At 40.3% G+C, this 24,191-nt stretch overlaps 1 protein-coding gene across 2 annotated transcripts; it reads left to right on the top strand.

Annotated features, from left to right (window-relative positions):
- Nucleotides 1–17,685: 17,685 nt before the first annotated feature.
- LOC136458151 (uncharacterized) lies at nt 17,686–22,702 on the top strand. Of its 2 annotated transcripts, XM_066458138.1 has the most exons (5): nt 17,686–17,959; nt 18,968–19,214; nt 19,384–19,962; nt 21,504–22,370; nt 22,478–22,702. In XM_066458138.1, the coding sequence occupies exons 3-5, from the start codon at nt 19,926–19,928 to the stop codon at nt 22,522–22,524; spliced, it is 951 nt and encodes a 316-aa protein (XP_066314235.1). In that variant the 5' UTR covers nt 17,686–17,959; nt 18,968–19,214; nt 19,384–19,925; the 3' UTR covers nt 22,525–22,702. The 2 variants fall into 2 exon arrangements, with proteins under 2 accessions (XP_066314235.1, XP_066314236.1); XM_066458139.1 differs by lacking the exon at nt 18,968–19,214.
- The last annotated feature ends 1,489 nt before the right edge of the window (nt 22,703–24,191 follow it).

Here is a 24,191-nt window from a genome sequence, read left to right as displayed (position 1 = left end):
AAGGTGACTTGTTTGCGACCCTAATGGGGGAAGCAGGGTTTGTGTTTAGGAATACCCCTCTAGCTGGATAGGAATCGATTCGAATCACTGTCTCTCCCGGATAGTGAGAACTTGACTGAGCAGCGGCAACGTAGATTCAATTAATTTAACGATATGGTTAAATGGATGATGATGATAAGGTTGCCACAATGAATACCTGATATGGTTATTATTGTTTGCACCCTAATAAAATGATTGCTTAGTACAGGTAGCTAATATAGTTAGTCTGGGTTCTCTTTCTCTTGTTTCCTGCTTTCGGTCTTCCGGAGCAATCTGACTTCTATGGCCTATGCCTCCAACCTCTGGGCAACCAAAAATTCTGATAAATTTCTTGGTGAAAGTAGACTTCAAGATCTTTCTTTTCCCGAAAGATTCACCTTGATAGCATTTCTGGTTTGGGAGATATAAAAATCATAAGGCGATACATCTGCGCTGTCTGGAATCTGGAATAGTTTCTGTTGAGCAAAGATTTCGACCAACTTAAATGTAGAATCTGAAGAAGTGGTCTAAAAGAAAGTTATGGGGAATTTTATAAGCTTTCCAACGGTTTAAGACGCAACTTGATTGGATAAATGGAACTCGAGATGTTGATGTTTTTCTGCGCTGCTGTTTTCTATCTATGGGAAGGATCAATTTTTCTTATTCTTATCTATGTCCACAAGCTCTCTAGGATGTCAGAGGATGATAATACACCTTGAGAAAGTTACATGCTGGATGTTGGTGCCCCTATCCCATCTCGTCTTAAGGGGGGTAGCCAAGCTAAGAGTGTTGCGAGTTGGTGAACCACAAGGAGTTCGGATCTATGTCAAGATTGATCTTTGAGCTAGCTATGGTTGGGAGTTTGATCTTCACGTACCTAGGATATAGACAGTTGCAAGAATGCTCAAGACTAAGATCAACTCTTGAAAACAATTGGATTGGTTTTGATTTCTATTTAAAGCTCTTTCCTTGAAATAAAATCTTCAAAAGATGTTGGAAAATGAATTAACAACCTTTTGATTTAAGAACTTTGAAAAACTTCTTCAAAAGTTGATTTGAACTAAGTTCAAAAAGGGTATAAGTTTGTTTTCTCATTTTCAAGAGTTGGTATTCGAAACTTAAAGTGTTTTCGCCAAAGAAAGAGATTTGATTTGAAAAGAGTATTAAACTTTAAAAGATTCAAAGAGTTGCTAAAGACTATATTTGAGACATTTTAAAAGTTTTTATTTGAATTTTGAAAGACTCTTTTGCTCATTCAAAAGAAAACAATTTGATTTGAACTGCTTCACTCAAGGTTTTAGTTTAAAGACAGATATTCATAAAAAGTTTGAAAGTATCTTATTCCTAAAACTTCAAAAAGTTGAAAGTGAAATCAGATTTGAAAACCCACTTTGCTTTGAACTAAATTTTAGAAAGAGTAAAATGTATTTGGTTGCTCTTCAAAGTGTTATTCTAAAAACACTTTTGAACAATTTTATTCTAAAACACTTTGAAAATGACTCTAAAGTGTTTTTAAAATAGGTTGTTTGGAAAAGATCGATTAAAAAAACAATTCGAGTTGTCTTATTTCAAATTTTATTTGAAAAGGTGTTCAAAATACTTTCAAGATATTTTACAAAAGTTTGAAAATTTTGGTACAAAAGTTTGCAACAATTTTCATTTGGAAACAGGAGCACTTTTGGCTTTGAATTAGAATTAAGTTTGATTTCAAAACAAAATTTGAAAAGAAAAGGTTTGAGTTGATTTCAAAAGTGTATTTCTAAAAGAAGTCTTCCAAAATAGTTTGAAAGGGTTAAAAATTATTTGATTTGATTTGATTTCCCAAAAGGCATATTTCAAAAAGAATTTGAAAATGTGGATTAAATCTTTTGTTTGACTTCAAAAGAAAATGGGAATTGAAAACTTACTCTCTTTATTTCTAAAGTAGTTTTGAAATTGATTTGGTTTGATTTTAGAAATCCCAAAAGAGTTCATTCAAAATGATTTGAAAATGAAGTTCGAATGTTTCATTTGTTTTCTAAAATCTTGAAAATCCCTTGTTTGAAACAGATTTCAAAAGAACTTGAGTTGATTTGTCTACTCTTTATCTGAGATTTGATTATAAAGTTGAGGTTTCAAAAGAGTTTGAAAAACAAAGCTTAGTATGTTTACCTGAGTTTTCAATGATTTGAAAATGGTTGGGTTTATTTCAAAACCTTAAAAACATTTATTCAAAAGAGTTTCAAAACATGGTTGAAATATTTTCTTGAGTTCTAAACATAAAACATATTTTGAAAGCTATTTCAAAAGGAGTTGAAAAAGAAAATTTGTTCGGTTTTGATTTAAAGTCTTCCTTTTGAAAAGTAAAACATTCCAAAATGCATAAAAATGAACCATGGAATTCAAACTTCTGATTCAAGCTAAGCAAGATCTTTTGGAAGCTTAACATATGGATGATAAGATTCACTAGAATGAATTAAGAGAAGCAACAAGATCAGACTTGGAATAAGATGGAACAAGAATCTGTAAGAGTGGCCACATGATGAATTCTCATACAACACAAGGTGAGTATCAAGATGGTGTTGCTCAAGGAAGTGAAGAAGATCTCAAGTTGAAGTATCCCTCTCTTCTTTGCTCATCTTCTCCGAATCTCGGGGACGAGATTCATCTTAAGGGGGGTAGAATTGTAACACCCTAAAATTAGCTACTTTCTAAAAAGAGTAAAACAATTTCTGTTAATTGTTTTGTGCTCATAAAAACATAGGTAAAAGAAAACTTTCTTTAAATTAAATCCAACATAAGGGTAGCAACATGTTTGCGCATACATGCAGTTGCATTGGTACTTTTGTGATGAGTGGTTTGGATGCCGTTACATTGGTACTTTTGTGATGAGTGGTTTGGAAAATAAATTCAAATCTCAATCTTCAAAATATTATTTTCAAGTAGCTGGTTTAAAAAGAAATTGAAAACTTGCAAAAACAAAAGTTAGATAAGATGCTTTGTTTTCAAAATCCAAAGGCTTGGAAAAGGTTTTAAGACGCGTTAGAACGATGCCTCTCTTTCCGGGAAACTTTCCAACCTTTTTCGAGATTAAATTCCTATTTCTTGGAGCCTTGTCTTTTTTTCTCGATCAATCCAAAAGTCTTTTCAGAAGCTAAAACCACTTTGGTTGTGTTCCTTATCCTTCCATCTATCTTCAAAAATTTTTATGGAATTTTTCAGGAGCTCAGAGATATTTTTTCGGAGCCTAAATAGTAATTCCTGATTTTCTGTAATTATTTTAATTCCGAAAATCAATAATTGCTAAAATATCTTGACTTTCCAAAATTGACAAACCCTGTGTGTATATATATATGCCGTCGTAGCCCTCGACGCTGAGGATTCCTAGAAGTACAGCCCATTTTTCGAGCTGCCACTTGTAGCCCCACAGATCGGACGCCGAAGTTTGGCACAACTAGGTTTCCTGGCGAACTCTTCGGCGAGCTTTTCCGGCCAAACCATCTCGTTCTAACATCAACCACCACCGCCACAAGGTAGATCTCATCGTTCTCTACACCGTAGTATATCTGTTTTATCGAATCCATCACCGTTTGATCGTTTCCCTTCATTTTTCCTTTTCCGTTGACGTTTTTCGACGAACTTCACCATGGATGGGTCTTCTTGCTTCGTGTTCGACCAACTCAGGGCATGCCGTGCCAGTCCCCGCATCCTCCTCTTCGGCCTCCACCAGCACACACCCCCACCTGGCCCACGGCGCTGCACTCCCGGGCCCACCCTCACGCCTCTGCACTGCTCTACAGCAGGTCGCCGCCGGCCTTCAGGCCCGTGCAGGAGCGCCCTGCGCCACCCCTGTCCCGACGCTGCGCCGCCACCGGTCAGCCAGCAGGCCCCGCGGCCAAGTCCCCTGCCCCGCATCGGCCCATTCCATGAGCAACAGCAAGCCTTCATGGCCATGACCGGACATTGCTCTATACGTACCTACTGCAAGAACAGAGAGGTAGAAGATGAACTATTTACGATTTTGCCATCCTACTGTTAATTCCGCCAGTTTAATCGTTTTAATTCCGTTTCAGTTTGTTCTAGTTGCAGTTAGTTTCAGTGTCGTCGAGATCTATGCAAGTAGAGTTATTAGTTTATATGTCACATGTTTATGAATTTATTTTATTAAAATATTAATTGAGTCTATAATTAATTAATCGTTGTTTAATTAAAGCCGATTTAGATTTTTGATTTCGATTCGATTGCGCGAGTTTCATCGCAATGGGTGATACATGTTCATGACGATGTGTTCCATGTTACCTTATTATGCTTTTATAATTAAATATTAAAATGATTAAGTATGCGTGCAAACAGTTTTATAATTAAGTAATATATGTTTCATATCTCGGCAATTCAGTGTATAATATTAATATGATTAATTGCTGATATTAATATTCTTTTCAATTATAAGTTTGGTTAGTTTAAACCCGTTGTATATATGATAAACTTGTATAGATGCTCTCACATGCATTTTACTATTGCAAGTTTAAGTTTAACTTGCTTAATCTACCAGGCAACATTTATAAATAAAACATGATTACTCTAACTCAGTTTCTAAATTAAAATATAATTTGACTAATGCTACATGTTAGTAGTGACATTTAACATGTCTCATATCTCAAAAATTTATAAGTTTAATGTTAATTTGTTTAATGGTTATGCAACTGGGTTTAAAATTAAAAGCAACTTAGGTGAATACATCAGTCCTTCATAAATCACTATCATTATGATTAATATCGACATCAATACATTTTTAATTTATAGCATACTTAGTTCAACTTCAACACATGATGCTTTCATATGGCTTTTGTTAACTCAACTTTTCAAATTGAATACTGTTCTGAGTAACCTGAGTGGGTACTACTCACATAGTTTTTCTTAGTTAACATGAATCAAGCTCGTAAATGTTTCTTTTGTAATATATATAAAACTGTTCGGTAGTTGTTTCTCCTTAATGATAGTTTCGTTATCGGCGTGTTCTATGTAGTGGCGTTAGTGGTTCTCATGTTACTCAAATATGTTTTGGCAGTTAAAAAGTTAATTGTATTAATACTATCACTTGCATCGTTTTCGGAATATAAAGTCAATATAGGTTTTATACTATGCTCTTTCTTAAGCAATGAATCAAGTTGATTAATGAAAATATTCACATATGTTTCTACAGTTAAAATAAGTTAAATGGATAGGTTTTATTTTTCGTTGCACCGAAAATCCTTCGATAGTCGCTTTTTCGTTGAATCGCATATAGCGTGTCTTTTGCGTTTGTGTGTTCGTAGTGATACGCCGTTTTGCTTATTTTATTGGTTGGTGTACTGTTCTCATATATTCTTGTTTGTATGACATGTATGGATGTTTGTGTGGTGATATATGGTTCAGTCAATCGGTGAGGTTTACGTGGTGATTAAGAAGCTGTTCTCTGAAGACTAGAAGCTGAGAATTGGAAGTAGAAGATTGAAAGTTGAATACTAAAGGCTCTTGAGCGTATTGCTTTGGGGGAAAAGCAAGTTAAGGCAAGTATAGCATGGGACCATCCTTGTTACCTATTCACATTTAATCACTAAATTCATATTGCATGTGTCTACCTTGTTACCATTAAGGATATCCTAGATATTTGATATCTTGCACCTTGAAACCTTTGGGATATTGCATTGGGTAGTTTTTGCTAGTGCTTAATCAAAACCATGATCTTGTAACTTGACTAATGGTATATGCAATAAATATTAAAATATGACTTTTTAGTAACATGGAAACAGGGGGCTGGAGTGTTTATATGCTTCAGATTCCTCTCCCTAAGGACTTATCTGTAAGCGATCATCTAGGACTTACAGTACAGCTGTGAGGGCTATATGGCTCTGGCTTTAGCTCAGTATGAGGATCTTTTCTAGCTTGTTAGTGGTTACCTTTAAGGTACAAGGTATGTTTCCTTTGCTGCTAGGAAGTGTGTACCGTGCTGCGATGCCCACGCGTGCCACTCCTAGAGAGGGGCCACATACGCCTAGCAGCCCTAACTTGTTAGACAAAATCCTTTGAAAGGCTTCATAGTGAACCCTGCCGACCTTCCTTGGTAGTGGGTCAAGGGGCTGATCACCCCGAGCGAAAGGGTCAATCATGACTCACTAGTGAACGTGTACAACCTCTGCAGAGTGTAAAACTATTATAACAGTCGTGCTCACGGACACGAGCGGCCTTGGACCCTTGTGGAATAGAGATGATCACTAATGGATAATTATACTAATGATCAATTGTTTATGCTATACATTATTCATGATTACCTGATCATGTGTTTATGAGAATGATAAATTCTTTGCCACTCAATTGCTTAAAAAGATGACCTATTAAAGCTAATCGCAGTAAACCAGTGTCAGTGTCAGCCTTTTGAGCTTCATGAACCCCATGATATAATTGTTAAGTACGATATGTACTTACACTTGCTTTATTTTTCTATACTTTGGATAAAAATCTCGGATGGGTACCAGATTGCTAGGTTTGGAGGAGTTAGGCTTGTGGTCAACTAGTCAGTCGTCCCTATGGATTCGGAGTCTTCGCCAGAAGATTAGAGTCAACTTTCTGCTGTCTTTACTCTGAGGTTATTTTCTTTTTACTAATATGTTATGTAATAAGTATTGTCTCTTGATATTACCCTGATTTGTGGCTATATGTGAGATTTGACTTCCTAGGCTCACAATAGTGTGTATCTGGTTTTGTCTTTAAAATCAGGGTGCTACACAGGTTAATGGCTAAAAGTCACTGCTAGTTCAGGTTAAGAGTTGATCATTATTACTTATGTTTTTTTGCAAAAAGAAAGTGTCAGCCAGATCCACTACACTAAGCTATGCATAATCCTTGGTGTCGTTTAGTTTTGATTTTCGACTGAGTAAGTCTAGCTAAGTACATTCTCGTACTCAGGGTTTATTCCCTCTTGTTGCAGATGACCTCCTATATCAGGGATTCTGTAAGTATTATCTCCACCCGGCGGGTGATGAAGACTAGATCATGGGCATGATCTCTGTTCTCTTATCTTAATGCTTTGGCGGGTTGTGATCAGCGAACCAATATGTGTATTTGAACTCGGGTGTGTAAGTTAAACTATTTGCTTCCGCATGTTTTACAAGACTTGTTTTGTAATAACTGATGACTCTGTGATGATGTAATCTATTTGTGAACGTCTGTGAAATATTGTAACAGTATGATATGTTATGTTGAATTACCGTGATCTTGGTTGTATGCAAGTTGGTTTGAAATCCTTCGAGATTTCAGTTGACTACCGGGTTTATATGGGCTCAAGTTCGAGAATTTTATCGCTTCGGTGATTGTTTTTGTACTTGTGCTCTTATAAATTGGTCGGTTCTATGACACATCCTATCATTTCTAGTTATCAAATCATCAATCAAGTTCTACAACTATCATACACCACACATGCATGCATATCAAATTTAAAAATTTATGCAATGCAAGCAAGCACAAGAACATGCACATATCAAATGCAATCAATCAAATTCATGGGCTTGCTCCCCCTACTTGTGTGCTTCTCTTATCCAAGAATTTTGATCCTTCTCTATTCTTCGGTGTTACTCCCTCTTTGTCCATGTTCATATCCAAATCCAACTTCCCATGATTTCTTTGTACTAATCTCTTCCCATTTGTCATCAATTTCCATAAAAGGTATGCCTCTTTTGATACAAAGGGTTGCACTTGGGGATAGATGGTTGACACTTGAATTATTGCATTTTTTATGGACACCACTATATATATTGGAATGACACCACTATAGCCCTTTAGACACCATATGTAGGATCTTGTGACCTTGATACCAATTGTAGTGGGGCTCCTGCCCCTATGTCCAAGCATGGGTCATCCACTTAATAATCTTGAGCTCTTGAATATGAGGGAACTTTCTTCATTTCATGATCACTTAAAGTTGAGGATTACTTGTGGAACCACCATTTGATGTGCTAGATACCACTTGTATGAATACTATTTGTAGCAAAGTGATAATCTAGATATGCCATGTGTAAGAACAATCATGGAACCATTCATAGGATTTGTCAATTATAACATTTTCTTGAACACTTGTCATCTTCAAGAGTACCACTTATAAGATATCACTTGTATGTTGATCTAGACACCACTTGTAAATCTCACTTGAAGAATCATTTGAGTCTAGATGTTACTTAAAACAAATAAACTAGATTTCAATTTGTATTGTTGTCTTGTTCTTGTACTGTTATCACTATCATGAGCTTCTAATGTTGACTTGAACCAAATTTATTTGCCTAAGCTTCCAAGTCCGGTTTGAACCCTCTCTAAGCTTCTTCTCACTCATTTGGAGGTTATCTTATTGAGGTTGTACTTGTCACTTGTTGGCAATCCAAATTAAATCAAGTACTTGGGTTCACTAGCTCATGAACAAACTCATACACTACCACTAGATTCAACTAATCATTCAAGCAATAGTGGTAGGCTATGAATTTTAATTTTTTCATTTGTTATGCATGATCCTAATAATCATGTACTATATGCACTAACAGCATACTAGTAAGGGATAAAATGATCATGCACATTACAATGATACCTTTGCTATGTTATAGTCACATAGATTCTAATACGTTTCTCCAATAGCAATATGAAGTCCAATTATAAGCTTGATGAAGACCAATATTTGCATTTGAATTCCATTCCTTCACACATATGATTTGTGAACCACTAGTGATCAAGTGCACTTCTTGTTGTAGTTGGCTTACTTTCTCTTTTGATAAATGCTTGCATGAGAGCTTCAAATGTGAGAAACCATTTGAATTTCAATGATTTGTTATCTTTTGGGTGTTGCTTGCTTGCTAGATCAACCCTTTTGATTGCTTCAACTAAGCATCTCAAATGTCCCTTAGATCACCACTTCTATGTTAGCCTTATAAATACCACACTTGGTTTACCTACAAAAGGCACCAAGCCCCTACACATAGGGAGAAGTGATCTGTCTCTAAAGAACCATTCTTGACACTTGCTTAAAACAGTGGCGGACCTAGGATTTTAGCACAAGGTATGCCGCAAAAAAAAGTTCTCATACAATTCGATAAAACCAAATACATTAAATAACATGATAAGCCTTAAATTCAAAGATTAAACTACAAACTGATGACAAATCTCGATATAAATTGTTGAAATGAAATACAAATAATTCGAAATATAGCCATAGAAGAGACTTACAATATTACTTGTTTATCCGCCGCTTTCTGAATGTCATTAATGTCTCGATTATATCATCTTCATCAACTTGGAAGAAAATATCCCGCTCAATGAATGTGACTAGACAATCATCCAAAACACTATCACCTAGCTTTATTAATTGACTTTGTTTTTATTATAACCAATGCAGAAAATACCCTTTCAACACTAGCAGTTGTCACCGGTAAAAGCAATATCAATTTGAAAGCAACTAAATCATATCATGCACTTTATACCTCTATGTTTCAACAAGCTTAACCGAGAGATCAATAATGTTGTCTAGACCTTGGAAGCGATCACCTCATTGCATGTCATCAATATAATTATCAAGTTGCAATTCAAGTTTTAGCAAATCATTATTGGAGAAATCCTTAGGATAAAATTCAGCCAATCTACATACCATCCATGCATCAAAAGAAGCAAAGGAGTTGGAAGGACTAAAGGCTGACATACAAGAAAGTAGCTCCATATTGATCTCATCAAACCGATTATTAAACAAATCACTCATAAATAAATAGATAAAAATATGAGTACACAAGTTTTCTACAAATAATAAGATCAATACCTGCAAGTAAGGCCTGTCGGAGTCTCGTTGGCTCGTCGTCTCCTTAGACCTTGGCCATCGAGGCTGGGCACTCGAGTACTAACAATGGACCATGGGGCCTGGAGCGTGGATGAACCAGCGACCAGCTATCAGCGTCGTGTGTCCTGGCCCATGCTACATCGACGACGAGCGACGCGATCTGCACGTCTCGCGTAGTCGCCGTCCCGCGTCGAGTCTGAACTGGCGAACTGCCAAAGCGCCGCCATGGCCGTAGACAGCGTAGACATGCTGACGAAGATGAGCAGATGACAATAGCAGTCCCCTGAATGATAGACGACTAGACTTCTTCCATTCGACCACGTGCTAATGTAGTTTCTCCCTCCGTTAATTGAGATCTAGGCCGGCGCAGTTACTCCGTCCACGGTACACGTGCGTCCGAAGTGAAACCGAACGAGTTTACTTCACTTCTTTTTTACATATAAAATTTATATTATGTATGTATGACTACTGGACCCCAGGGTATGCCATGGCCCACCCAGCATACCATATGGGTCCGCTCCTGACTTAAAATGTGACTTGATTGATTGATCCAAGTGATGGACTTAACTAGATGTGTAACCTAGAATCCTTCTTTAAGTCCTTTTCTTTATACTTGTTTAAGTCCTTTTCTTTCTACCAAATGATTTCCAATTATCATTAGAACTTAAACTTCATCTCTATCTTGAACTTGATCTTGATTTCAATTTGAGTACTTAAATGTGTGCCAAGTACACTCCATAATCAAATGGCCTTGTACTCTTTGCTTGTCATACTTCTAGATCCATTTAAAACCAAACTTAGGTGCCTTAAATACTTATAAACACGATTCTATCTTGAGGACCTTTCAATCAAAGTGACTATTGATCAATCCAATAATTATTATTTTTCTGGCAGATTCTGTACCCTTCAAAGAAATATCTATATCTCCTAATATACAGATCCAAATACCACGAAATTTGGTGGATATGTACTTCATTAAGTTATATAGCATCTGTAAAAATTTGAGATTCATTTGACTTCTAGATTTCTACCATATTTTAATTCTTCCACCACTGCTACATGCTGAAAACTGCTGCACTATAGCTGACAAGTTCTACTCCAAAACCAAAGCAATTCTTAACCAATTCTCATGAAATTTATATAGAAACTTATACCATAAGTCTAGAGCATGACCAAGTTTAAAGCTAATCCAAATAGATTTTATCACTCAAACTCAGACTTGATCTCAGCTAGCTTAGATTTTCAATTTATGACAGATTTTAATACTTGAGCTAAACTTCATCAAATGTGAATCAAAGTTGAAACTAACTTGTTTGAATACTTCCACAAGACATAAATCCATTCAATCCATTTACTAAAAGTCATCTCATGAACTTATCAAACTCAAATCAATCCAAACTTGATTACTAAGCATTTAATCCATTCAAACATCTCATAGCAAGCAACAAATGCATATATATATATATATATATATATATATATATATATATATATATATATATATATATATATATATATATATATATCCAATTCAATCAACTCATATGCACCTAAATAAAATGATCAACAAGAGATATACCTTGGTTAACTCATGATCATCCAATTAGCAAGCTTCAACTCTCAATATTTACAAGCCTCCAAATATATCCAATAAATCACCATAATCTTGAATATGACACTTGTATGTTGTAGCACACTTAGACTTCACTAACTTGTCATGGCATTGGGATAATGATCATTGCTTTTCAATACTTGACTCAATCATATGATCAACAAAATGAATACCACTTGAACTAGGTCTCCAATGTCGATAGGTACCTACACACATTCATCCACTTTTTGATAGGTATCCAAACTAGTTTGGGTCCTCTTAAGTTAGGTGCAACATACTTACGTAAAACCTTAGTATGGGTAGCGGGATGTTTTGCAATAGCAACCATTGTGGTACCATCACCATCCTTCCTAAGCATAGAATCATTATTAATTGAAATGGGCTTAGGAGTGTTACCTAGGGGACATGAATATGCCCTGTGTCCCCTTTCCTAGCATGAGTAGCACTTTCTCTTTGATTGAGCCTTCTCTTCCTTGCTCATGTGGTGCTTCTCATTGCCTTGCCTCTCATGAGTTGCTTGACCCTTCTTCTCAAACTTGGTAGGACATCTCGAGGCAAAGTGTCACATATCATCACACTTGAATCACTTGATGTGAGCATACACCTTCTTATCTTGAATATTGCTCATCATCTTGGCATCTTGATCTAGCTTTTGATGCATTGCCTTTCCACCCCTTCTTGTTTTCTTCTTCATCATCCCTGAACCATCACCATCTTCATGGTTGGTCTTGTCTTGTACTTGGAGCTTCTTTTCTTGCTCAACTTGTTGCTTTGGTTGAGGCTCTTCTTTTTGCTTCATCAATTGCTTGGTTGGGCACATTAAGGTGAGATGACCCCATGTGTAACACTTGAAGCATATGACATGCTTTAGCCTCTCTTCTTCCTTCTTCAACTTGAGCTTCTCTATGTTCGAACATTAAACATGAAGATGACCCACTTCATGGCATCAGGTAGCACATGAAATAAGAGAGCTTCTCATGAGCCTCCTTCTTCATCTTCCTTTCTCTTCTTCTTTCGTCCTTTGTCATCTTCTTATTGAAACCAAGGCCACACTTATCACCATACTTTCTTTGATTTACATGTGCTCGAAGGTGACTTTGGTGTTGTAGCACATCTCTAACTTGTTGCTCAACTTCTTTACTTCTCTTTTGAGCTCATTATTCTCCTTCAAAATATTAGTCTCACAAGATATAAAAGAAGAACAAGCATCTATATGTGAAGAGCATGGCATTTCTAATAAATCATCACAAGAGGTGGATACATGCTTCTTCCCTACATTACAAGAGTTAGTCACATGTTGCAATTGATCAGTTGACTCATGTAATGAGCTCTCAATCTTTTTAAGTTTCTTTAAAAATACTTTAATAAGAAAAGTATGTTGTTCTAATAATTCTTCATGAGACACAATAAGCTTCTCATGAGTCAATTTTAGCTCATCATGTGAAGATTTAAGAACATCAAGTAAGTGCTTATGTTCTTCACATGAATTCTTTAGAAATGAGTTTTTATTTTTCAATTTCATTATTTTAGCTTTATCATTTTCTAAAGACATGGTCATGCTAGCAAGTCTAGTAACAAGTTCATCATATGAATCAACATGATCAGCCACATTAGCATTAGATACCTTAGTGTCACCTTGTGATATGAAGCAATGTGGTGATGTTGGAGAGCTTGTAGAAGTATCACTCTCATAGCCTGAGCATGAACCATCATCATCATCATCAAGTGTGCATGGGGTAGGATCATCATGTGCAATACTTGAGGCATCACCATCAATCTTGTCAAGTGAACTTGTAGTGGATCGATCATCATCATCACTTGACCATGAGGTGGAGCAATTTTTCACAATCACCAAATTGTGGTTATGCTCAACACACTCATGCGCCTCCTCCTTGGGATCATCCTCCTTGACTTTGTCATCATCACTTGTGGAGGAGTCACCGTAGAGGCGGTTGATTGTCTCCCACAACTCACAGGCGGTTCCTTTGCAATCCACCCTATAATAAATCTCCAAACTCAAAGCATCCATTAGAAAACAATAAGCATGTGCATCGAGTTCAAAGAGAACCTTTTGAGCTTTGGTTAGATTTCTATGGTCCAAGACTTGAGTGAGACCACTAGTGACAATCCACCAAAACTTAGGTCCCTTTGCATGAAAATGATCAAGCATGTGATTTTTTCCGACGTGCAAAGTTTATGCCATAAAAATGTGTGAGTCACAATCATCTAGCCCATAAGTCGCCATCCTCTCGGATCGGTGAAGACCACAAATGAGAGACCTAGCTTCGATGCCACTTGTAGGGTCGAAATGACAGATTAGAGGGGGGTGAATAGTTCTTTCTAAAAAATAATTGCACCGGCTAACCGAAACAAAAGCAGAATTAAAACTATTGGTCTAGCCAAGAATACACCCCCTCTATCTAAGTTCTCAAGCACCTTATAAAGATCATAATTAGGCAACAAAGGTGCTGGACTAGCTAGAGCTCACCTAATCAATTCTAGTAGCAAGGTTACACAAACCTATGCAACTAGTACTCCAACAACTGGGGGAGCTGCTACACAATTCTAGTAAGCAAAAGCATAAAGCCACCTAAGCTTACTAGCAATGCTCAATAACAAGGCTAGATAAGTCAAAATATAGAGCGCAAATTACTTAGCTGCACAAACTAAGTAATGTGACTAACAAGGTTACTCAAACCGAATTAGTCACGTAAGGAGCTACTTCTATGCTACACAAGCAAAAGATAACTAGCAAGCTACACAAGCTAACTAGTTACAAGAGCAAATACACAAGCACAATATAAAAGGAAGTAAATACAAGCTTGTGTAATAAGGATGCAAACCAACGGGAAGAAAAGGATGATACGGTGATTTTTATCCTGAGGTTCACGTGCTTGCCAACACGCTAGTCCCCATTGTGTCGACCGTTCACGTGTTGGTTCAGCGGCTAATTGGCACCACACCAAGCCCACACGTTGGGCGTCGCAAGAACCTATCTATAAGTGAGGATAGCTCAATGACACGCTCTACTAAAGTTGCTTTTCGCGGCTCCCGTGGACTGAGTACAATCCCCCTCATAATCACTTCTATGGAGCACCGCACAATCTTCTTTGCGTGCTTCGATGGAGACCACCACTAAGCCGTCTAGGAGGTGGCAACCTCTAAGAGTAATAAGCATCACTAGCTTGCAACTTGATCACCTAGTGACACTCGATGCAATCTCAGAATGCAATCACACTAGAATCACTCACTAGCTCTTGATTCGTAATCTAGCAAGCACAACTGAGTTGGAGGGCTCCCAAGCACTCTCAAGCATGGACACAAAGTCCCCCTAGATGCTCAACCTCAGCCATGGCCGAGACACCTCTCTATTTATAGGCCAAAGGCCAAATATAGCCGTTACCCCTTTTCTGTGCATCGATTGGACGCACATGCGCAGAGACCGGACACGTCCGGTCGCTCCAACGCCGCCACGTGTCACAACCATTTAAAAATAGCCATTGTCGCCCAACGGCTCTCTTAGCGCGTGCTCGCACACCTGATTGAATGCACATGCAAGTCATGACCAGACTCGTGACAGTTAGAGTCCGATCGTGGTCCAAAACTACACCGAGAGCTCCTAGACACGATCGGACGCGTCCGGTCACCCATGATCGGACGCACCACCGCGTCCACTCACCACTGCGCGCTCTGTGCCGTCCCATGAACATTGTTAGGCGCGCGTCCGGTCGCGTAGCCAAGCCAGCGTCCGATCGCATGCAGCCAGTTGCTTTCGCCTCAAGTCACTTGATCGGACACGTCCGGTCATCCCGGACCCAGCGTCCGGTCACCATGACCACTCATTTCTTTCACTTCATGTGGTGCATCCTTTCACTTGGTCAACAAAGCAAGCATACAGCCACGCACTCCCTCTCTTTGGCTTAGAGTGCATGCATTGCTTGTCTATTTTTACCCTTCTCAAAGTGTATGCAATGAAAGAGAAGCCGAGGGCACACAAGGCTCCCTCTCTCTTTTTGCAATGCAAGTGTGCTCTCCTTCATTCACTTTAGCACAATTTTCTTCTCCATTATCATCACCTTTGCAAATGTGCCAACACCATCAAGTGTACACCACCATGTGAATGTGTATTAGCATTTTTATAAATATTTTTCAAAGGATTAGTCACTTAATTCACCACGCCACTCGATCCTACCAACAACGCAAAGTTAGATCGCTCAAGTGACACTAGATGACCGATATACAAATAAGTTTATCCCTCTTGATAGTACAACCATCTATCCTAAACCCGGCCATAAATTTTTCTATACACATATGACCGGTGAAATGAAATGCCCTATAGGTTATACCTTTGCCTTGCGCATTACATTCTATCTCCTTCCAATATTGATGCAACACATGCACCAACCATATCACAAATGATATGATTCACTTCATATCATCATGTGATCATATTGGTTCATCGATCTTGACCTCACTTGCTCTTCACCGTTGCCCGGTCCATCGGCGCTAAGTCATCACTCAACTTGCCCTTCACACTTGTAAACGGCCCATCAAGCCTAGTCTTGTCTTGATCTTCTCCATCTTAGTCACATGATTTCATATCATGTCTCATATGCAACGAGCTTCTTTATCACATGTGTAAACCTTACAACATATTACAACCATTTTCACCTTCACGGCAATTACCAAAACCAAACAAAATCTTTCAAATGGCCGTAGCTGCTGCTGCTGGCGCACTTGCATCGCTTCCGAGTTCCAAGCAGAGATAGAATCACGATGTATGGAGATAGGCCCGTCCGGCGTGAGCTGGCGCGTCGCGTGCTTTTTCCAAGCTCCGCATGCGCCGCGGCGGTCTACAGTTCTACACCAGCACCATGGTTCTCCCTCACTTCCGTATCAGTTCTCATAAGGGGATTCAGGTATGTCAGTACGTGATGAAGAGGGTGACATTGAGTACGCCGTAGATAAGACAGGGGCACGGGGCCAGTTCAATCATTCCTCTTTTCTTTTCTTTTTCCATTCCTTTTTTCTCAACTTCCGTTATCCAAAAAAAAAAGGTGTTGGGAACAGGATATGATTCCTTTGTCTTTTTATAATATATATTCATTTTTTTATCAGGAGATATGCACTGTTTGGTTGATATATGTGTTTTGTCAGGCTTCTCCGTTATTCAAGGTGGATCATTGTCTTTCATTAAAATCTCTGAGCTACAATCATGAACTAATTTCGTTCATTCAAAAAAATCATGAACTAAGCTAACAGATATTCCGACTGTGGCATTTTGCTCTACGTGAAGAGAGGTGTGATGCTCATTCTAACCGTTGTTTAAAATGACTAAATCTCCCTCATCATCACTCTATAATATCCCCGCAGCAACGCGCGAGGTATTATCTATACTATAATTCGGATTCTAGGCGACCTTACGACAGACGAGGGCCTTATTTTAAGAAGAAAGAAATTGATTTGGCATATTAATTTAATAAATAATGATTTCTCATGGAATGTGATGTAATACATTGTATTGGCATTTACTTTTCACCACTATACTTATAAAGGAATGACAGTTAAGCAACAATAATAGAGCCCTTTAACCACTATACTTACGAAGGTACAACGTTTTGCACAATGGATGCAATCTTGTAAATAATTTCTCAAATGAATAACGGAAAAATGATTTTCGCGGTGCATTAGCGACAGCTAGGGATGAAAACGGATTGAATACGGACGGATATCACCGATATTATATTTGTTTTCATATTTCTGTCCAGATTCGGATTCGAATATGGATAGTGTCAACTATGTCGGATAGGATACGATTGGATATCGACATCATAAATATGCGATTTGAGTATTCGGATACGGATACGGTATCGGATATTAGATATCCGGACTCAGATACAGACATATCTCAACTTCTCTAAACGGATTCGGTTTCGAATTGCGGCCACAACGGTTCAGTGCAGCCCGTCTCTCTCTTTCTAGCATGTGCATGTCTCTCTGCAAAGTTGCCGACTTGCCGTTGCGGCGTGGATCGAGCCCTTTCGCGGGCCGCTTCGATTGGCTGGACCGGGCCCAAGTATCCCGGGCTGCGGACGAGGCGAACTGTCCCAGTCCCAGGCCAGGGGTTTTGGAGGTCCACGCGCACCACAGAATCTCCTCTTCTTAAAAAAAAAAAAAAAAAAAAAAAAAAAAAAAAAAAAAAAAAAAAAACTCCGCTCGCCGCCGGTCGCCATCACCCCCGGGCCCCGGCAACTCTACTACTACCTCCACCGATCCTCCTCGCTGCCCCCCTCCCCAGTCTTGGAGCAATGCCGATCCCATCCCTGGTTTTTTTTTTTAGGGGAACGATCCCATCCCTGGTATCCCCCTCGCCCCCCGCATCGTTTGTGCGCACCTGAGTGGGCCGTGGGCACCGAGCCGCAGACGCATTGCTCTTGTTGCTTGTATCCAGCGACGTCGCGCAGCTCTATCACTACCCTCCCGCAGCGTCGCAGACTCAGGTTAAGGTGCGAAACTCTACTACTCAGTTCCATACTTCCAATTGCATTGCACACAAGGTGCTCGCCTTTTTGCCTGTTCGGGAGGTGCTCGTCTGTTTGCCTGTCCTTTTCTTCCTCAGTTCTCTGTAACCCCATAATTTCATTTGGCCTTCTCTGTTTTCTGATTTCTTGAATTCTCGGTTTCACTAGAATTCTGGATTCCATCTTGATTTTGCAAATTGATATCCTCGGTTTCAAACTTTCAAATGGAAAGCTGCCAATTTGCCAACCATTGACATTGAGGTCTGGGAGCGGGTCAGGGGAGATGCAGTACCCGTGTCAGCCTCAGCCAACTGACCGGCACATGGTTGACAATTCAAGCATTCTAGTAGTGGTACTGGTACCAAACTATAATAATCCACCGAGGTTATAGATTGAAAGAAAAGCTTTCATTGTGCCCAATTAAAAAAAAAAGGAAGGATCAAGAACTCAAGTTTAGAGGCCACCTAGGTGATCTTTTTTTGTTGTTGTTCTGTGTGTGCGACTAGGCGACCTAGGTGATCAATGACATGAAAGACAGCCCACCACTTCATTCTAATTGTCTGGGTGTCTTGTGGCAATTCTTTTGAGTACTATATCTAGAAAGCCTGTCGGTTCCTTTGGTACCCTTTCGAACAAGTACCCGTTCGGCTTGTTGAAATTGGCTGAATTGTTGTGAGAGAGAAAATACTGTTCCGGTTGAAAAAACAAGCTGAACAAACTAATTTCTGGGTAAGCCGAACGGGGCCTAAGAGTCTAAGACATTCCAAAATTCTTTATTGGTACTCTTTCGAACACAATTACTCAACTAATACATTCCAAGATAACTGTATTCTAATAACATATTTGCCCTTGGCTATGAACCTCCTTTCCTTTATGGATCGGCTTAACTTAATTCTTAGTCTCTAACAACTCACCTCTTTAATCTGTTTGGACCCGTTCCAACTTCCAATACCATAGAAAAATCCCCGGTCTTATTCAACGATACTTGTCCAGGTGTGCAGGTCTGACTGTCAGAGTCCAAGACAGAGAGAGAGAGAGTACTTGCAGGGACCTCTCAAAGAGAGAGTACTTGCAGGGGAAAAAAATCCCTGGTCACTTATTCACTTGGTGAGGAGTGAGACACGCAGGGACGCAGGGTCCCCTTCGGCTTCCAAGTCATGTCATCCCGTGCAGATAATTGGGATCGGGTCATATCTGGCGTGCTTTCGCAGGGCACTGAAGGTCGAAGATGACATTCACGGTATGCCAGCCTCTCTCATCTCCCCCTCCCAGTTCCAACTGCGTGTGGAATGCGGACTCACCCTCCCACGCTGTCTCCCAGCGCAGTCAGCCCTGCGTCGTGTAGTAGTCCCATTGCCTCATCATGGTTTCACGGTCTCTGATTCTGATGGTAATGCTCTTCTTCTCAGTGGCTGCCACGGGGGCGGTGCTGGACCTGGACGACTTGAAGCTGCTGGAGCAGTTCAAGGCGGCCGTGCCAAACGTCACGGCACTCTGTGAGAGGCAGAGGTCAGGAGAAGGGGGAAAAGGAGGCGTGGAGGAGAAGTTGAGGAGGAAGAAGAACAGGGATAGCGATGATGAATCTTAGTAGAGTAATTTGAGTTCTGTTTGTTAGATTGATCTCCCAACCAATAAGCCCAACGGCCTATTGGGCCTTGGTCACGCGCCCTGATCGGGGGGCGCCCAACCCTACATGGTTGGTGGGCCCCCGTCGCACTGTGCTATATAAAGAGGTGGGGGCCGGACGGCTCAAAGCACGAGGTTCGCCGTGAGCCGCAAACCCCACCGACAAACCCTAGACCGATCTAAGAGGGCGCGCAGCCAGCGACGGGAAGCTCGCTGACTTCGCCGTCGTCACTGCTACGCCATCCGTCTGCACTGCATCGACGTCCGTGCAACCTCTACTCCACCCGTCGCTGCCCTGTGTGCTGCCTCCATCAACGAACCAGCGATGGCCAGCTCAACCGCGACTTCCTCCGAAGGATCAGGTTCATCACCAGCACTCCTCTCCTTTCTCCCACTCTCTGCTTGTTCTAGTTCATCATGTTCAACAGCAAACCGGCCTAGATCTACCCTAGTCGATCCACTAGAAGTTTAACAATGGTACTAGAGCCAAGGTTTAAGTATAGATCTTGGATTATAGGGTTTTGATCTAGAACGGGTACCGATTAGAAAAGGAAAAGTTGATTAGATCCAGTGCGGATCTAAGCAGAAAAGGGTCGGCCGACGTTCGGTTGAACCCTAAACTCGATCCGTCGGATCTGAGAAAAGATATGGTTCGGATGAACCCTAACCCTAATGAGGTTAAAGAAGAAGAAGGGCTCGGTTTTCATGCAAAGATCGAACCCTAAAACCCGAAGGCGATTTGGGGGGAAAAAAACAGTGTCGTCCCCAACCCTAACCCTAACCCTAATCGGGAAATCGTGCAAAATCCGAATCAAAGAAACCGAAAGGGGAAAGAAGGGGAAGAGGGTGGCTCGGCTCACCTTGCCGTCGAGCACGCCTGGCGCGCGGGGGAAAAGGAAGGGGAAAATAAAGGGCCGGTCGGGGGTGAACTGCTCGCCGGAACGGCCACTAGGGCGCCGCGGCCAGGCCGCTTGACGGCGGCGCGCTCACCCGCTGGGGAGCGCGCACGCCGCGAGGGGGCCAGAGACGGCGCCGGGCTCGCTGCTCGCTCTCGCCGTCTAAGCTTCTCGCTCGGTGTCTGCTGCGGCGGGACTGCGAAGAGAGAGAGAGAGAGCGAAGGCCGAATGGCGCTAGGTCAAGGGCGCCGCGACGGTCGCCGAGGTTTTGATCCTGCGATGCGCACGGGCAGCCGTCGGATGGAGACGGACGGCCACGAGCGAGTGGGCCAAGTCGCGGCCCAGGCGGGCGCGCGGACGCGCGGTACATTGCCGGTCCAGGCCCAGGTTGCGGCTTGGGTGCGGCCTGTGCGCGCGAAAAGAAAAGGGCCGAGCTGTTTCTGCGGTTTTGGGCCGAAAGCGGGGGAGCGCGCGCCACGCGGCTGGGCCGCGGGCAGCTGGGCTGGTTGCGCTGCTCTGGGCCGAAATGGCCAAACAAATAGTACAGTCACATTTTTTTCTGATTTTCAGAAAACAGTTTGATCAATTTGAATTGAATTTTTATGATAATTTTCTGTACAAAATTTATCCAACGATATTTTTTGTTCAGTAAATAGTAAAGTTGCTTCTAGAAAATAGGAAAATGATTATTGAATGTTAAAGTTTCCGCTGCGTATTTAAAGTAATTATGGACTTTTAATTAAATTCGAACCAACGGGAGAATTTGATTTTAAGAGCCAAGAGATAAATATGAGTTGATTTTATTATGATATTGTTATTTTCTGACCAACGTTGTTAATAGCAATATTATAATTTTAATGATTATGCATTATTTCTATTTCTGCCCAACGGTGATGTAGATTTAATGTATAAAATAATTGTATGTTTTAATTTTGACCAACGTTAAACTAAGGCATGCAATTATTGTTGTTATTTCTGTTCTCACACTATTTGAATTGTGTTTTCAGGAGGATACAACTTGATGAGTTGTATCAAAGAGATCCCCACTCTAAAAGGTGATAACTATATTGAGTGGAAGAAAAAGATAGACCTGGCTTTCATCCTCGCTGAGGTGGACTGGGTTGTCACCACACCGTGCCCCAGAGAACCTGTGGCACCGGTGAGGGAGACAGATGAGACTGATGCTGCATGGCAGAACAGAGAGCGGGATTTTGCTCCCGTAAAGATGTCCTATGACCTTGAGCATAGGAAATGGATCACTGCCAACAAGAAGTGTTTGGTAGTGATAAAGAACACGATTGAGCCTTCTATTGTGGGCTCAATTCCAGACTGTGACACGGTCACAGAGTACCTAGAAAGAATAAAGAGTCAGTTCACTGGCTCTTCAAAGACATATGCAACCCAGCTGATCAAGCAGCTGGTTACAGAAAGGTACTCTAGTGGCGGCAGTGGCATTAGAGAGCACATACTGAGAATGAGCAATCTGGCATCTAAGCTCAAACCAATGGATTTGGCATTCAAGGATGAGTTTCTTATTCATTTGATTTTTGCTTCCTTGCCTAAAGAATTTGACACCTTTGTTGTTAATTACAACATACAGCATGAAAAATGGGATTTAGAAAAGCTCATAGCTATGTGTGTGCAGGAGGAGGAAAGAATAAAAGTTTCACAAGGTGGTTCTGTCAACTACCTAAAAGATAAGAAAAAGAACTATAATAACAACTCTTCCTCCAAGTCATCTGGAAAAGGTCCCATGCAACAGTCTCAGAACAAGCAATTCCCAGTGGATAAAGACCAGTGTCTCTACTACAAGAAGACGGGACATTATAAAAAGAATTGTCCCGATTTCTTAAAGATGATTATGAAAAATAAAGGTGAGAACATCATTACATTTGTAAATGAATCCTTGTATGTAAAGTTTTCAAAATCTACTTGGTGGATTGATTCAGGTGCAACTATTCATGTTGCTAATTCATTACAGGGATTTCGTTCGATGAGAACTTTGTAAAGAAGCGAAAGTTTCATTAAAGTCGCTAATGGAGAACAAGCAGATGTTGAGGCCGTTGGTGATCTTCCGCTAGAGCTTGCTGATGGCTTCATACTTATTCTTAGAGATGTTCTTTATGTACCTTCTTTGCAAAGAAACTTGATTAGTGTATCAAAGTTGGACCATGATGGTTATGATTGCCATTTTGGAAATGGCAAATGTCAGATATTGTTTAATAATAAATGTATTGGTCTTGTCCTTCCGACAAGACGAGCTTTATTTGTTATCACTTCGTGAAAATGTGAATTCCGTATGTGATGTGAATGAGAATGTATCCTCATCGAACAATGAAAACAAAAAACGAAAGAGAGCTCACGATGCGTTGTCGAAATTATGGCACTGTCGTTTAGGCTATATTTTGAGGAGGAGAATAGAAAAACTAGTTAAGAATGATATTCTTCCTCCATTAGAGCTCTCAGATTTAGAACAATGTAGGGATTGCATAAAAGGAAAGTATGTAAAAAAAATTAAGAAAGATGCCAAACGAAGCGCATAAATTCTACAGATTATTCACACAGACATATGTGATCCTTTTCCTGTGAAAAGTGTGGATGGTTATGATTCATTCATAACATTCACAGACGATTACTCTAGGTTTGGCTACATTTATCCAATTAAAGAAAGAACAGAAGCGTTGGATAAATTCAAAATATTTAAAGCAAAAGTTGAAAATCAGCATGATTTAAAGATTAAGATAGTTAGGTCTGACCGTAGGGGAGAGTACTACGGTCGGCATACCCCATATGGACAAGTTCCTAGACCTTTTGCAAGGTTCTTACAGGAGAATGGTATAGTCGCCCAGTATTCAACACCGGGCGAACCTCAGTAGAATGGAGTAGCTGAAAGGCGTAACCGTACCCTGATGGATATGGTGCGTAGTATGATAAGTTACTCCACTTTACCGATGAGTCTATGGATGGAGGCGTTAAAAACCGCCATTCATATTCTCAATAGAGTACCAAGTAAAGTCGGTGCCCAAAACACCGTATGAGTTGTGGACAGGAAGAGTACCCTCACTTAACCACTTGCGTGTGTGGGGGAGCCCTGCTGAGGCTAAAGTTTTTAACCCAAACATTGGGAAGCTAGATCCCAAAACAGTGAGTTGCCATTTCATTGGCTACTCAGAAAAGTCAAAAGGTTTCCGTTTCTACTGTCCTAACAGACATACAAAGTTTGTGGAAACGAGACACGCTGTCTTCCTAGATGATGAAATGATTAGGGGGAACATGGTAGCTCGAGAAATTGACCTTGAAGAGAAGCGGGTGTATGCACCCACTCCGATCATTCATGAGCCATTTTTCTCACTACCTACTGTTGTTGCACCGACTAGTACAAGACAGTGTGGTGCCAGCACCTGTTGTTATCCTGCATGTGGCAATAATGAATGATGATGAGGAACCTGTGCCTCAGGATCCTATAGAACCTATTGCCACACATGAGGGGGAGCAACAACAGCCTCAAACAGAAAATGTGCCAATTGAGGAGGCCCCTAGAAGGTCTCAAAGAGTTAGAAAATCAGCTATTCCTGCTGATTATGAAGTGTACAACACTGAAGAATTTCAAATGGAGGATGATCCCACCTCATTTGAAGAAGTCATGAAAAGTGATCATTCATCAAAGTGGCTTGAGGCCATGGAAGATGAGATGA

The sequence above is a fragment of the Miscanthus floridulus genome, chromosome 6 (assembly GCF_019320115.1).
Source record: "Miscanthus floridulus cultivar M001 chromosome 6, ASM1932011v1, whole genome shotgun sequence".
NCBI classification, from domain to species: Eukaryota; Viridiplantae; Streptophyta; class Magnoliopsida; order Poales; family Poaceae; genus Miscanthus; species Miscanthus floridulus.
The sequence above is the reverse complement of the archived record's forward strand: the minus strand, read 5'-3'. Positions and strand labels throughout refer to the sequence as shown.

Bases quoted from the DNA above. Each gene is read 5' to 3' on its own strand.
- LOC136458151 (XM_066458139.1), top strand. From the start codon at position 19,926: ATGGCCAGCTCAACCGCGACTTCCTCCGAAGGATCAG. The intron at 19,963-21,503 runs GTTCATCACCAG...TTGTGTTTTCAG, and splicing joins GACTTCCTCCGAAGGATCAG to GAGGATACAACTTGATGAGT. The intron at 22,371-22,477 runs GTGAGAACATCA...AATTCATTACAG, and splicing joins GATGATTATGAAAAATAAAG to GGATTTCGTTCGATGAGAAC.